Genomic DNA, 15,933 nt, shown 5'->3' with positions numbered 1-15,933 from the left:
TAGAAACAGATTATTATGGTGTATGGAGAGGTTAGGGGTGCACTCAAACTATTCTTCGCATGCAAGGTCTTTCACTGTATAAACTTGATATTCCATTACTAAACTGCTCCCCTGTTGCAAGAGCAGTTAGTTGCAAGTAAAAGTTTATGCAAGCAGTTCATTTCTATACTTCTGTTTAAAGAAAAAAAAAATTGAAACCCTGAAAACAGCCTAGTGTTGGATTGTAGTATTAGATAAGTAGTATCATAAGTATATTCAAAGGAGAGTGTGAAGACTACCTATATTAATGCAGTTGCTAAGACTGATTGAAATTCATTGTGGGCCAAGTTTCTTAAACATGACTGGATTATTTTATAGCTGCCTTGAATTACAAAGGTGGATGAACAGGATTTGAGAAGCTCTTTGAATTTGCATCTGAACATTTATATACTGGACCACTTGGGACTCTTACCTGGGTGAACAGAGATCTCAAATGACTTACTACATTATGATATAGATACCAAACTCTCTTGGGAATCAGGCACTCTGCTATTCTACACCCCTCCTGAGAATTTACCTGGTTCATATTGCTCATCCGCTGGTATTTCTTCCTCAGATTTCAGATAAAATTGTCAAACATGCAGTGTAACTGTTACAGGATTCCTAAAATATATGATACAGTTGTTTATATATATTTATAGAAACAAGTGAATACAAATGTAAATGAACAGGTTTATCTCAATTGAATACAATTTTGGATGTCACCAGCTGTTTGAGGATCTAGTTTCTGCACAACCCCTCATGCTCTATTTCTCTATTTGCATGCATTGAACAGCATCAGGATTTCAGGCGTGTATCTCTGTTTTTTAATAGGCAAAACCCATCATACTCACATTCAAGTCATTCAATTCTCTCTTCTAAAGGTTTTCTTAATCTTTAACTCTGTGAAGAAATAATACCAACTTCCACCCATCCCTCTTCCTGCTTAAGAAATTGTAAGATTCCTAAGACATGACTAGTCTCACAAACCCAAGTTTAGGTTATAACAAAACAGCTAGTATTTGCTTATTATTTTTAAATGTAGTGAGAAGAATTTAACATCAAAACATTGATGTAAACTGCAGAAAGCTACCTAGCAATGTATTGCTGTGTAGTATGATGATAATTGTTTTGCAGCATGGATAAATGTAAACTGCTTATGGGTAGGAAGAATTTTATTCATCAGTGTTTTGAACTGGCTTTCTGTATGGAAGAAGGAATTGGGTCAGTTTCACTGGACTTGGAACGTGTCTAAATATAATGATTCAGCTTCAAGACAGTGAGCTCACCTAACACCAGGCCTTACTCAGATTCGTAACACGTCCAAAATGCTGTGGGTAGGACAGGATGGGTCATTCTGCTGTCTGGGTTTTTAATACTTGGTCAGTCTCTTGATGACAGTTGCTGTGTTTAGCTGTTTTTCTGCCACTAGATTCTTCTAATCTGTTCTCACATTTAAAGCTAGATTTATTAAACTAAGTAATTGTAGTGACACGGATGTTCTTTTTTTACTGCATGTGATAATGGTAAATCTATGTTGGAATAAAGTAAGTTCTGAATATCCATCTACTTAATGTCTTTATAAGACATTTCCCTCTAGTGATTTTTAATACATATGTGCATGGGAGTCATGAGATTTTTTTTCTACTTTGTAAGACTTTTCTTCTAATTGTTTGATTAGTTTTAAGAATGTTTTCTAATGAAGTGTTATAACTGGAAAATAAATCAGATATGGTATGAGATTACTTCACTGTGAAACTTGAGTGCCATCCTGCTAATGAAGTTTACAGAAGACAATTCATCTAAGAAATTAATTTGAAAGCAACAGGAAAGTGATAAAATCTTTGTGTCAGCTCTTAAAAGGGTGTTCTTAAGCAAACGCATACTCATCTTTGTCTTAGGTGACTGGCAAAATACCCCTTTTCTATCATAGCTTGCTTCAAAATTAGATTAAAGACCTATTTTTCTGGTAGGATTGTCTCTTTATGATGGTTTTCCCCAGCATAATTATGATAAATGAAAGGTTAATATCTTCATATTCTCAAATGACAAGCTTATATTTGTGCCTTTTTCTGAATGTGTGGCTGTCTAAAGACCCTAAGTTAATGCTAAAACATTGAGGAAGAGGGTTTTAAATGAAATCTTCAGTGACACATAGTTCCCCTGTGAAGCATCAAGCTATTTGGTCAGTGAAAAATAACCTAATTTAACTGAACTAGTTACTCTAAAAAGTAAAAATCTGTTTAAAAAACAAATGTTGCGTCTAAGTACCCTATTATAATAGTTTCTGACCTTTTTAGAATAAAGCTTTCTTATTCCTGTTTTTACTAGTAACATGAATGTTTTGCAGGAAGTATCTAGTGAAAGGTGACTATTATCTCTCTGTCAAAAAAACCCCACCAAAAACACATGGAAATTGGTGTGAATGTAACTTCGATAAAACAAGATTGCACAAAGTTACTGCTGAAGTAACATAATTGAATGGACTGATTGGATAATTGTCTGAATTGATGCTGATGACAGTTTGCAGTTCAGAATCAGTTGTACTGAAGTTAAGTGTCTAAGAGTGAACAGACATAAAAAAGCGATTGACAATAGAGAAAATTGAGCAAAGGTAAGAGTAGCAGCAAGAATTCTGCTCAAATTGGTTGTAGAAGCTGCTGCTGGTTTCCAGATTTATGTTTTTCATATATCTGAATGAAAAGATAATAGTTTTCTAATTAGCTTATGAATTTCAAGCATATGGGCTGAAATGAAAGAGGATCTGGGGCACCTTTCTAAGAAGCAGAAAAACAAACCATAATGCTGGTGCCACATTGAAGCAAATAAAATAACTATTCAAAAAGAGATAACTAATACTAAACAAATAATACAGATTCTTAAGAGAAGAAAATGAAGTTGTATACAGTAAAAGTGGGAGTAAGACTTTGAACAAGACATTCATTGAGTGTCTAATTTTTTAAGTCAAATGGGCTTTAGTCCTTTATGGTGTGATACGTAGGGATCAAGGAAATGAACAGTAAAGACAACATAACCAAGACAATGAAAGTTTATGTACATAGTCTCCAATTCAGAGAGAATTTATGTAGATATTTTAGAATTGTCTTGCAGTAGAAAGTACTAGTAGGACATACTGAATACTCAGGATGCATTTATGTTCAAGTGAGTTTGTGCCTTTGTTTACTATTATGAGAACAAACACATTAAGAAGTTAATGTAAAAGCTAGCTGATAGATGTAGAATCACTTAATCTTGACAGGATGTACATCTATCCACTAGTAACAGTTTGATTTGATTCAGCTTACAGATCTGCTGCAGATAAGAGAAACTTCACACAAAAATGCCGTTGAACTGAAAGCTTTGGAAAAATACGTAGTATTCATTACAAATTTTGCTTACAAAGGACAATCATTGAGAATTGTTGAGGAAAAAGGGAAAATTACGTGGCATACAGCTGCGGTTTGTTTTTTTTGGTTTTAGGTACTTCAGAATTCCAGTGTACAGCCTATTGAATTGAATTAAAGAGAAGCCATAGGACTAGTATTTAGACTTATTAGAAGGAATATGGATCCAAAGCAGGAATATGGATCCAAAGGGTTTATTGGAAGATATGCTTCTTGTGTTTCTCGAGTACAGTATTACTTTCTGCAGTAAAGCTATTTATTTTTTCTTTTTTTTTCTTTTTACTGACTTCAACACTGTGCAAGTGCTTTACATTAAAGTAAATACTCAGAAATTATTGCATCTGAATCCTCTGCTCCACACTCCTATTCATCTGTTTAATATATTACAGAACAATAAGGTTGAATAAATGCTTTTTGCACTTCAGCAAGTCCTAATACTATATATTATAATATTATTCATCATGCTTGCAGGTCAGTTGGGATGAAAGTGGTTGCCCACATATGAGTCTTACTCTTGTGGTTGACATTCTCATCATCCTGTAGGAATGCCGTTGTCATTAGTGTCTTACACTGGTATCTATCACTATTGCATGTGGGTGTCTGAAGTCATGATCTCAGAATGATGTAGGTCTTCAGGTAATGCGCCAATCTCATGGTGGTCTTGGAAAAATAAGGCAAGGTTTGAGCCATGTTACATATCGTTAACTATGATTTATAGGCTTAGTTATGGAGATATAATGTGAGGAGTAGAATACTATGGTAACAGGCAGACACTAACCTGTACTGCCGAGTAAAGAGATTTCCACATTCGGAAACCACTTTTGTGTGTCTGTGTGTGTAGATGACTTCATGTTTAAGTTAGGCTTTGTTATTGCAGAATGTGTACTCTCTGAACACAACAGTCATTAAGGGCTATTTCCATGCTGAATTACAGGGATTGTTTCTGTAATTATGTCATGTGCACTGCAACAGTATTTGGTAGATTCCAGTCTTTTATTAAAAAGTGCAATCCAGGAGTTTTTTAATAATACTTGCTTATTTATTGTGTTTAATTCTCAGTGTGTTTGTCCTTCAGTGTATTCTCTTATGTTTTTACAGAGTATGGGGTTTACAGGGAGGAAGGGAGGGGGAAGGACACCGTCAAAATTAATTAATCTCCTTCTAATAGACTTACTTAGATAGTTCAGATGAATCATCCTCTACATGTGTTTCTCTACATGAGCTATGGAATGAGCCTGTGTGACTATCTGAGATTAGACAAGTAACTTTTAAACTAGAAAAAGCTAGATGAGATGAAGCTGCCCCTAGTTATTGAGACAATGGTGGTTGTCTGGGTAATCTCAGAAGACTTAAATTTGTTATCCATTTTCCTTATTCCTCTTGTTTTTCTGTCATAGGTCCTGATGTCTTTACATGAAATGTTCCCAGCAGTGCATGCAGCAGAAATGGCGGTCCAGCGAAACCCGCGTTCCTGGGATGCCTGGCAGACTTTGGGACGTGCCCAGCTTGGATTAGGAGAGATAGCACTGGTATGAAAACTGACAACACTAATATTCTAAACTTGTAAGCCTCATCCTCTGAATTCTGTGTGAGACCATGAAAATACAGAAATACCAAGGCAGCTTAATAGCCGTATGTAACCTGAAAGTAGGCAAGGAAAAGGTGGTTCTTATTTATCTGCAGTATTTCCTCCACTTTGGTTTTCACAAAGGCTTTGTCTGTGATTTTTTATTTATTTATTTATTTATTTATTTATCTATTTATTTTTGCTGAACTTGTGGAAGCCTTTTATGTCTTATGGTATATTTACATGGTGGCTTTATGCAGCAAAATGATTAAGTTGACATAAGTACACATATTACATTCTGGGTCCTGTACTACTACAGCACAGCTCACCATAGTTTAAAGATGAAGGTACTGTGAAGTCCCAGTTGATATTCAGGCTCGGTTTTATACGCGGCTGCTAATAAAATTGTAGTATCCTGATTTCCCTGTCTCCTCCTCTCCTGCTTCAGGTGCAGTGAATCACGAGTGCTCATTCATGCTTTCCTCTGGCTCCCTGATCCCGTGTGGTGGTTGAAGTTTCTTTTCTTAGTAAGACAGCAAAAAGGCTGAAATGCTTTGCAGAAGCTGGAATGCACCTTTTCCCCAGCCGCAGCTGCATGCCATGGTACTGTCTTGGCTACATAACATGATGCAAAGGGAGACTCTTCCTTGTGTCTGATCACCCTCTGCCTGTAGGCTATGCACCTCTGAATAACGTAACGTATATAGCGTAGTAGTCTTCTGCTAGTTAGTATGGAAACATAGTGAGTGAACTTTTTAATTCAGACACATTCACAGAAGTACGTTAAAAAAATCATTCACCAGGAGCTTTCAGATAAAAAATAGATACTGGTTTTATTTCTAATAGAAGTAGCTGTGTGCTGGTTTGATACAAATAACTTTGTTACTCACTAATTAGTGTTTTTGCAAAGTTACAATGTTTGGACTGAACATTTTCAAAAATAAAAAAAAAATTATTATTCTTTTGAGAGAGGCAAACAGATCATGCAAAACCAGTTTCTATTTAAAATGTAGTAAGGTGCGATATCAATAACAAACACACAAAAAGAGATGATGCGAATAACTAAGACAAAAGCTGTGTGTTGCAGATGTGTATTGTGCTACCTTATGTTGTTGCAGTATCGTAATATGAAATACTTAATGTAAATCTATACATATCTGCATCACATAACTGGTCACATTCCATGGCTTTTGTGGTGTAGAAGGTAAGATTAGACAGTCTGTCCTGTCAGGATCAACAATCTGTAAATCTTCTGTTTCCTTTTGAGTGTCTGAAATTGTTGCTCTAAATTGTATCTGAGATTTCTAAATGCATTAGTCTCAGAAATTTCAAAGTTTTGTTTCCTGAAAGAATCTGAGATAACTGATGCTGCTTATTCTATAAAAAAGCTACAGTTCCTGTAATGTGGATTTTAGATATTGATACACATATACTAGTTGTACCACCAGGTCTGCTCACTGGATGCTACAGGATCTGTCTACGTTGACAAGTCACATCACACCAATAGCAGTGGAAATCTTGAGTACTGTGGACGCAATGTTCACATTATACTAATTTTCTTTTACTTCAGAGTAGCTCTTCAGGTGCTCTCTTTGAGTTCATTATTGAGGTTAATCAGAAAGTAATGTAGCTTATGGAGTCTGAGACTGTTCCATGATGCAAACCAAAACATTTTAAGTGGGAAAAATCAGAGATTTGCATCAAAGCACCTTATTCATCTGAAACTTCTGGACTTCTCTAAAGCCTTTGACATGGTCCCCCACAACATCCTTTTCTGTAAATTGGAGAGATATGGATTTGATGGACTGTTCAGTGGTCAAGGAACTGGCTAGATGGTGATACCCAAAGAGTAGCGGTCAATGCACAATTTCCCTTATTTAATTTTAAATGTTTATTTTTTACAAATGATATTTACTGTATTGGTGATGACAACTTAAGCAGTAACAATTTCACAGTGATATTTCATTAGTATGGTTCTTGCCATGAGTGACAAGTGGTGTTCCTATGGGGTTGGTATTGGGACCAGCACTGTTTTAACATCTTTGTCGGCGACATGGACAGTGGAGTGCGCGCACCCTCAGCAAGTTTGTCAATGACATCAAGCTGTGTGATGTGGCTGACAAGCTGGAGGGAACTGATGCCATCAAGGGGGACCTGGAGAGGCTTGAGAAGTGGGCTTCAACAGGGCCAATTGCAAGGTCCTGCACATGGGTCAGGGCAATCCCAAGCACAAATACAGGCTGGGTGGAGGATGGATTGAGAGCAGCCTTGAGGAGAAGAACTTGGGGCCGTTGGTTGAGAAGCTCAACATGACCCAGCAATGTGTGCTTGTAGCCCAGAAAGACAGCCATATCCTATCATGTCTGGTTTAAAGCTCTCTCAATGAGCTCCACTATCTCATGAGCAAAGACCCTCTTCAGTCTTTCAGAAAGGTGAAACCCATCTGGTGTCAGCAAACCTGGTGCCATCTAGGCCATCCCATTACCAAAAATGCAGAGTTCTGGTGGTGACCTCAGGCACAGAGCCATGTGTTAATAGAGTGTGTCCATCTGCTTCTTCAAATGTCACTGCCTGCAACTGGAAGGAGAGACAGGAAAATGACCTGTGTTTGCGATTCCCTTACCAACTGTCCCAAGGCTCTGAAGTGCCTTTTGATGGCACTTGGACTACGGGTTAGAACATCGTCACCACCCACATGAAAGACCAGTAACGGGTAGTAGTGCGAGGACCGTAGGAGGCTGTGAAATTTCCTGGTGATGTCCTTAACCTGGGGCCCTGGAGGGGCTTGATCTTGTTGTGGTTTTTTTTTCTGGTTCCTGTGTCAGAGAGGCCAGAGGTCTCACTGGTTACACCAACCTGTCTCCTTCTCAGAGTCCCTGATGCTTCATAACATTTCTCCTTCCTCTCTTACCTCTGTTACCAGGCTCAGCATATTGTCCACCTGGTCACATCTCACACACCTGTTGTCTTGTTGATATGGATTTGTAATCCTGTTTTCCGACCTGTCACAAAGGCTTCTGTACATTGTCACATGAGTTTGGACTCTCAGGTGGCCGTTTCCATAAGGGACTAAACAATCATAAACATGAAATACACATGTGCCTGTGTCTACATACATGTAAGCTGAGTACGTAAGGTCAATCTTGACCTTTTCACTGTTGATGGAACTATAAATGCAAAACAGTTGTAGTTCTTGGTCTAGCATTTTCCCAGTATTGTAGCAATCGCTTCTTATTGCCAAAGGATTAGATTATCACATTTTTTTATACTTAACAACTTCTGCGTTTGAGTATTTGTATTTGTGGGACTTTCCCAATTGAGCTGAAAGACAGGACAAGCAGCATCAATGATACTTACTTGTGTTAATATTACACGATCTATAAGATTATAGAATTTCTTTCTTAGAGCAACTCTCCAGATTGGGAGTTTATCTGTCTGCTTTTCCCTATTTAAGTCAGTGTGTTTGCAACTGCAAACCTGTTACAGAAACTGCTTGTCCCAGGGCTAGGATTACTTGTAGCATTACGATTGTGTGTATTCAAATCCCAGTCACCCCATTTTGTATTTCTTCAAACCATGTTTGTCTGCTTTTGTCTTCTTGTACATCTGATGATGGATAAGAGAAAAGTGGGATACAAAACCACTTTTTTGAATGATGTACTTTTTATTTTTGTTAATTTCTGTGATGAAATACGTAGGCTTTATAGTGTTCATTCCTTGTTTCTTCCTTATTCTGTTTATAGGCAATCCGAAGTTTCCAGGTATCCTTACACATCTTTCCAATGAACCCTGAAGTATGGAAAGAGGACCTTTCCTGGGCGAGAAAACTGCAGGAACAGCAGAAGGCAACAAAGACCGAGGAAGTGCAAGCACTGGCAAAAGGAAAAGCACTTGCCCAAGAATCAATCCCAGACTATGACTTTGAAAGTGATGAAATTGTGGCAGTCTGTGCTGCCATTGCAGAGAAGGAGAAAGCTCTTTCAGCAGCTAAAACAGTGGTCATTGTGTCTGCTTCAGGTGCAGTAGAGACTGTTATTGAGAAGGAGAATTGTCCTTCAACTCCTGATGAAACCCTTTTCATCAGAGCCCGATAGGGCAGCCTCATGGGTTGCCATACTGCTGTAAGGGCTAGTGTTATTTATTGTATGGGTTTGCTTTGTTCTTGTTTTTTTAAGCAGTGGGAGAACCTACACGTGTTAAAGAATTTGAGTTATTTTTCTTTTGAAAGTTGGAAAAGCAATGAACAGCGTTGCTGATACATCCCTATTACTGGAGAAGAAAGCCAAGAGTTGATTCTAAAAATATTATGAACAAATGTAATGTTAAAATGCTTAACTGCATTCTGACATCTGCTTTTATCTTTATGTACTTCATAATTTTACAAGATAATGTCAACACTTTCCCAGTAATTCATAAGCTTTTATTTAAACCTTAAAAGAAAAAGGAAGTTTATAAAAATCTCAATCATTATTCACTAGTATTATTTTCTTCCAGTTGAAGTGTCAGATGTTCTCTGTTATCAGAAGTCTTTGTTTTGCATGTACGGGATTTTTTTGATCTGGTTGAATAAAATCCTGTCTACTGTGCTGCTTAGTTATGCCTGTGTGTTCTTTTAGTTTTAACAAGAAAAAGGGTTGCCGTTAATCACTTCAGAATGATGCTCATTTCATCAGTTGGCTGCTTCTTTCTCTGCTGAATATGTCAAGGTGTTGTAGGCAAAGAAAAAAAAAAGGACATCTCAAGAATAATCCAAATAAGAGAGACCCAAAGGAGAAGGCCTTTGTTATTAAAAACAGGTTATAGTTTTTATGTCTTATATCGGTTTTATCTTTGCAATCAGGAAATTCATTCTTATTGTTCTCCATAATCACTAGCGGCAGTTGCCATGTGTTTGCCTTCCACATGAAGCATATATTAAAATGCTGAAGTGTTGCAACGTTGTTAAAGAGGAAATCTCAGCAACAAGAGTAGTTTAGGCAGATTAATTTTGCTTAATTTAAAATCCACAATTAAACATTTTAAATATAGTTTTTTCCTTTGAATCCTTTTATATGCGGGGGAAAGAAATACACAGCTTCAGAGGGCCATTCCTATGCCTTGCAATAGATAAGTATCTTGAAATGAGGTGAATCAGCCTACCGAAGGTGCCTAATAATTTCCATTGACTACAAAAGAAGCTGAAGGTGACTGGCTGGCACTGAACTTCCCATACTGAAACCAGGCAGATGAATTCCACTTTTATCTCTAAAGTGTTAAATATAGGTGACACTGAGAATAAATCGTTTCTCACAATACAGGATGGTATAAAAGTGTGGATCATATATCACAACAGTGACTGTAATTTGATAATGTCATAATGTCATTGGATTTGAGAAGTAGTGATGGATGGGAAAAAAGCAAATCTACTGATTTACTCTTGTTGTTCCCAGAAGCTGAATATTTGTTGGTGCTGGGGAACACGATTGTAGGGGTGCCATTGGAAACTCAACTCGGTCACAGATGGTAGGTGTCCCCAAGATCCTAAAATGAAAGGGAAAGAGGTAAAACCTAGTGTTGAGGGCAAGTGCTTGCTTAATTTATATTGAGGTCAGGTAATAGTTATAAAACTATAAGAAGCACAGTTGTGACTGGGACGCAGGAAACAGAGCATGTGGGCTTGGTTGACTGGCAGCTTACAGACACCAGGTGTTTATTGTAGGCCATTACCATGTTAACACCATGTTCTCACATGGATTTGAGTCTGTGGCCTGTGGTATCTCCAGAGAGGGCTATTTCAGAAGCAGGAGGAGCTTCTGAGCAGGGATTCTGCCAGATAGGCACCCCAGGCCCTTTGCCTTGCAGGTGTGCAGAGTTCCTCTTCGAGCATCAAGATCATGGCGCCGCAGCCTGGCATCCTGGCCTTCTGTGATCCGCTGCAGTGGGAGGTGGCCTACGAGCTGTGGCCCGAGCGATGCCGGGTCACTGTGCACCGCAAGTGTGCCGCCTTCCTGGAGCGGTATGCAGACCAATGCATGAGCTGCAGCCAGGGGGACTTTGTTCCCTTGCAACGCTTCGGTGTCACCAGCACCCAGGATGGAGGGAGCTGTCAGGGTCCTGCTGACCTGGGCAACTCAGGCACCTGGGCGGCCTTGGTGCTGGCAGGAGAAGAGCTGCAGAGGAACAGGCCACACATCACTGAGGGTGTGCTGTGCACCGTGCTCTGCAGCACGGGCTCTCCAGGAGGCCGGGGGTGTGTGCTGGGGATTGGTGGCAGTAGATCTGCTAGGGGTGAGCCCAGGAGGGGAGAACAACCTCAGCAGCCTGTCCTTGGTGTATCGGCATTGCCATTAACATTGCCGTCTCTTTGAAACTACATGAGGACTTGAAACATTATGGTGCCTGGTGCTTGGCATCCCAGCCCTTTCAGTGACAAGTGCTCCTTTCCAAGGCACTTCTCTTTCTTGGCCAACATGGTAGAGCTGTTTGCTATCCAGCAGCGCACATGGCCTTCTTTCACCTGTCCCAAACTTCTCTGGCTTTGGCCTCCTGTGTTTCCAAGGCCATTGGGCTTCTTTATGCTTGAAGCTGTCCTAGTGTGTCAGTTTGAATTTTGCCTGGAGAAACGTGAAGGGGAACAGCAGGTACATGAGGAACACACCCTGGCCCTCCATGCCAGGCTGCTTCTCTACATCTCCTGTCTTCTCACCAAATAATGGACTTTGGTTCTCTTTTTCCCTTCTTCTAGGATATTTGGCACGGGTCTTACCAAGAAGAGGTCAGAGTACGGCCCCTTGCTGGGTAGATGGAGAACATCTCGCTCTTCCCTACCCCAGTTTCTTTTCCCTGCCTGAAGCAAGTCAAGTAATCCCTTCCAGTGCTGTGCTGGATCAGTGTGGGGAATTGTGTGGGGCCGGTTGAACCTCTGTGGCTTTGGAAGGGGAGCAGGGCAGGACAAGGAAGAGGGCAGGGGAGCTGTGCTGTGGGGCAGGCAGGCCCCTGACATCCTGAGGAAGGCAGAGGTGCAAAAGCTGACATGAGAGGGTGGGAAGGAGGCCTGGGTGTAGGCAGATGAGGGATGTGGTGGCAGGGTGGGAAGGTGTGAGGGCAAAAAATCATGTATGCCACACAATCCCTCAAATCTCCCACAATTTGCCCTTTTTGTTTTTGTACCAGCCAGGCCTTGTTTACAACGTGCTGAATCATCTTTGAAATGCACTGCAGCATACAACATATGATTAACAACAATGATTACAGTTACATAGAACGTAGCTAAGACTTACATAATAAGACTAAACAACTACCCACCTATTTCAAAGCTTTTAAACCATTTGTCAAACCTTAATTCTACTATGACAATCTTATTAATGTGCTGTTTTAGTTTGTCTAAAGTACTATGAATAGATCCAGAATGGTTAAACAAGTTAATACAACATATTTCTCTTAAATTCATCACAACCATGTCCTTACGATAACAAGAAAAATCTATAGCAACATGATTTTGAAGTGTAACATGCCTAATACCATCAACATCTACTATTAATTGAGTTAGTATCTCAGAAGTTAGAATAGCCCGTTTGAAAGACCAATAGCTTAACTTTGATACGTCTCCTAAAGCTTTACCAGCTGCTAGACTAGAGAGAAAGAGTGCAGTACATACTGTGGTAGGAATGTCTCCTAATCTTACCTCATTTTTGCATTGATTATCTAAGTGCAATATCGCCCTTTTGGCTCTCCTGCTGTTTGTTCAATTTGCCATTCTCTATAGAAGGTACACCACCTGCTTGCTAATAGGCTTCTAGACCACCAGGTCTGTGAGCATCTATAACACTGAATTAGGATCCATGGTTTACATCTGAAACAGTTCTCACAACTTATCTCCCTCCTGTCCATCTGCATTTGTTAAATCTTTGTTGTCTTTATTCAGCCATGGCTTGACCCTTTTCACAGGAATCCACTTCGATCCTTTGCCTGTAATGACACAAGCATAACCTTTTTCCCTAGGTTATCAACTGATGTGGCCTTTTCCATTGACCATTAACTAGTGATTTGACCATAACTAATGTAGGTTCTTTCTGATTTAGCATGTTATTTGTGTCATACTTGCAAAGTGTTTCATCACAGGGCAAATTTGGGCTGCACCCCATTCATCACATACAATGCTTTTGACAATTGGTTTTGTGGTGTTTTCCCTACTTCTCCCCCATTTCTGTTTAAAAAAACAAAACAAAACAAAACAAAACAAAACAAAACAAAACAAAACAAAACAAAACAAAACAAACAGTTCAGAATCAAATACATGCATTGGACCTTGACTACATACTCAGAATCACAAATCAGATTTAGAGGTTCCTCCTTAAAAAGCTCTAAGTAATGTAAAGCTGTGCCAAGTTCTGCTAATTGGGTTGAACTTTCAGTAATTTTTACAGAATGATGCCAATTGTTATCTTCATGCCAAACCACTTCAGCTTTATGAGACTTCCCAGAACCATCAACAAAAACTGTGCAAGTATGTAGGATCAGACCAGACACAAGTATGGTCTGTGACCTGATGTTCTGCAGGTTCTGCAGCAATTTACATTTAGGCATGCCAAAAGCTGTGCCATTAAGAAAATCAGCTAGTGCAATTTACAAGGACATAGACTGCAAAAATAAAAAAATCAAAATTAAATTTCACAAATGGTATATATATGACATAAGAATCATGGCCTATTAAGACTTAAATTCATTCCCTGCTTTTCTTTATCACAGTAACAATCGGTGTATTAGTCTGTTAGCAATCTCATCATACTGTCCCACAGTAGCCACAAGTTGTTTCTATATTGTAGCTATAAATAGACAAATCTGCAAGTCCAATCGAATGCAGTCAGCCTGTAAGGTTGTCATAAATTTATTTGTCAAAGTTTCTAACTCCATTTTGGCTGTCATATTTATTGGATATTGTTTTCCCTTACCAGATCAAAGCTCTGTTTTAGTTCTATCAGTGTACTATTTGCTTTATCGAAACATTGGCTGTTAATACTAGTGGAAATACAGCATTCGAAATTTCCTTCAAGATTTCTCACTTGCAGCCAGCAGACCTGCACCATCCAAGCAGCTTCTTGTAGGACATGCAACTAAACAATTCTCAGAAAATATTATTTGAGCTTACAACTTACTTAACAAATCTTGACCCAAGAGAGGTATAGGACTTTCTGGCAACTGCAAGAATTCATGTGTTAAAACCTTGTTCCAAATTTGGCATTCTATTGGTCTCAAAAACAGCCTTTCTTTCATTCTCTCCCATGACCTCAAAAACTAGCACAGTAAATTTACTGAGAAGTCTCTTACAACCAGTTACCACAGAATAAGTCTATTAAAAAAAAAAAAAAAAATTGGTTTAATTTCCCAGCTTCATTAGAACTATGGACCCACTGGCGATGTCTTTAAATTTCACCCTCAGACTCCTTCATGCAGTGTTACAGTTCTCTAGCAGTAACATTGCTGGGGGGGAATAAAACCTCCCTCTTGCCCCCATCTGAGATGGCAGGATCTCCAGCCCAGCATGAAAACAAATCAGTTTGAACTCCACATCAAACCAACCTGGCTCCACTCCACACCCAAATTAGCACCAGTCTGACCCAGAGAAGCACTGAGCACTCTGACCCCCAAAAGCTGACCAGTGTGAAAAGACCGACTTCAGCAAGGAGGTAAAATGATGAGCTCTCTCCCCAGATGTGTCAAAACCTAGGAGACAAGACGGAAGCAAAAATAAACAGCACCAACAACCCCTGATTCAAAGCCAAGAAGCAATGCAGTGCCACAACAAGGATGGATGACAACACTTCAGGAGAAAAAAAAAGACAGAGTGGGGGGAGTAAAGCGCCCCTTTCCCCCCTTTCTCCGCTTAGCAGCAGGCAACCAGATTTTCCTTTTTTTTTTCTTTTTTTTTTTTTTTTTTTTCTTTCTCTTCTTGCTGCGGTTCAGATGTAGCCAAGGCCATGCAGGTGGTGTAATCGCTGGTACAAAGTGGCAGGCTCTGGCAAACTCCTCGGTTACAATGAGTTGAAATGAGTTGAGTTTATCTTGCAGCTTCACACAGGCCTGAAATTTATGTTCAAGCACAGGACTGGGATATTTTGCTTTTTTGTTTTCCCATTTCATTCCAACCATAATACACTTTATACGCAATTCCAATTAGCTCAACAGTTGTTACATTCCTCAACCCCATTTACCTTTTACAATTTACAGATGTCAAAAACCAGTATATTAAGTATCAATCCACTATTCCGTTTTCCTGGATCCAAATCAGTTCATATTCTAGCAACTTTTAAATACAACTTCATACAATACCAAGTTCACATCCATCACAGCATTTAGGTGTGATGCTTTGTTGTTGTTGTTGTTGTTGTTGTTGTTGTTGTTGTTGTTGTTGTTGTTTTTCAATGAGAATCAGAGTTTAACAATTTAAATTCTTTTCTGGTCTCAAAATTACTAGGTAACAACATAAGCAATTACTCTAATGTGTAAGGATGCATTCTAAGGGGGAGCAAGGTGGAATTTTAGCAGTGGAACTGGTTCCCATTTTGTAATTATCTCCCCAAACAAAATTCTTTTGGTACCAAATACAAATATGCAAATTAAAATACCGAGCTCAGATATGAAAACCAAATACCAAGTTCAAATATGCAGATAGATCAGAGTTACACTTATTCAAGCCAATATCTCAATTTTAGCATTGCACCTTTGGGCCGCTTACTGCTCAGCCTGGCAGAGGTACCGCTGGGTCTCCCTGACAAAACAGGTTAGTGCACATTGGAGCCCAATCGGCACCCACCCCCCCGCCACCGCAGCAAGCTGGACTGGACAAGGCTTTTATTAGCGTCTCATCTGGTGTGCTACAACTGTTATTCCAAAACCAGGATTCTTTACTTGGTGTGCATACAAAAAAGCCAAATCCAGCACATCGAGATGAGACACAGCCTATCA

At 39.3% G+C, this 15,933-nt stretch overlaps 1 protein-coding gene across 3 annotated transcripts in view; it reads left to right on the top strand.

Annotated features, from left to right (window-relative positions):
• The window catches only part of TTC33 (tetratricopeptide repeat domain 33), a 35,412-nt gene extending 25,830 nt beyond the window's left edge, over positions 1-9,582 (top strand). For all 3 annotated transcript variants that reach the window (XM_065047612.1, XM_065047613.1, XM_005508029.3), the window contains exons 4-5: positions 4,820-4,951; positions 8,733-9,582. In XM_065047612.1, the coding sequence (XP_064903684.1) occupies positions 4,820-4,951; positions 8,733-9,083 (483 nt within the window). In that variant the 3' untranslated portion in view covers positions 9,084-9,582. The remainder of the gene's footprint in view (positions 1-4,819; positions 4,952-8,732) is intronic.
• The last annotated feature ends 6,351 nt before the right edge of the window (positions 9,583-15,933 follow it).

The sequence above is a fragment of the Columba livia genome, chromosome Z (genome assembly GCF_036013475.1).
Source record: "Columba livia isolate bColLiv1 breed racing homer chromosome Z, bColLiv1.pat.W.v2, whole genome shotgun sequence".
In the NCBI taxonomy this organism is placed as follows: Eukaryota; Metazoa; Chordata; class Aves; order Columbiformes; family Columbidae; genus Columba; species Columba livia.
This window is presented reverse-complemented; position numbering and strand designations above follow the sequence as displayed.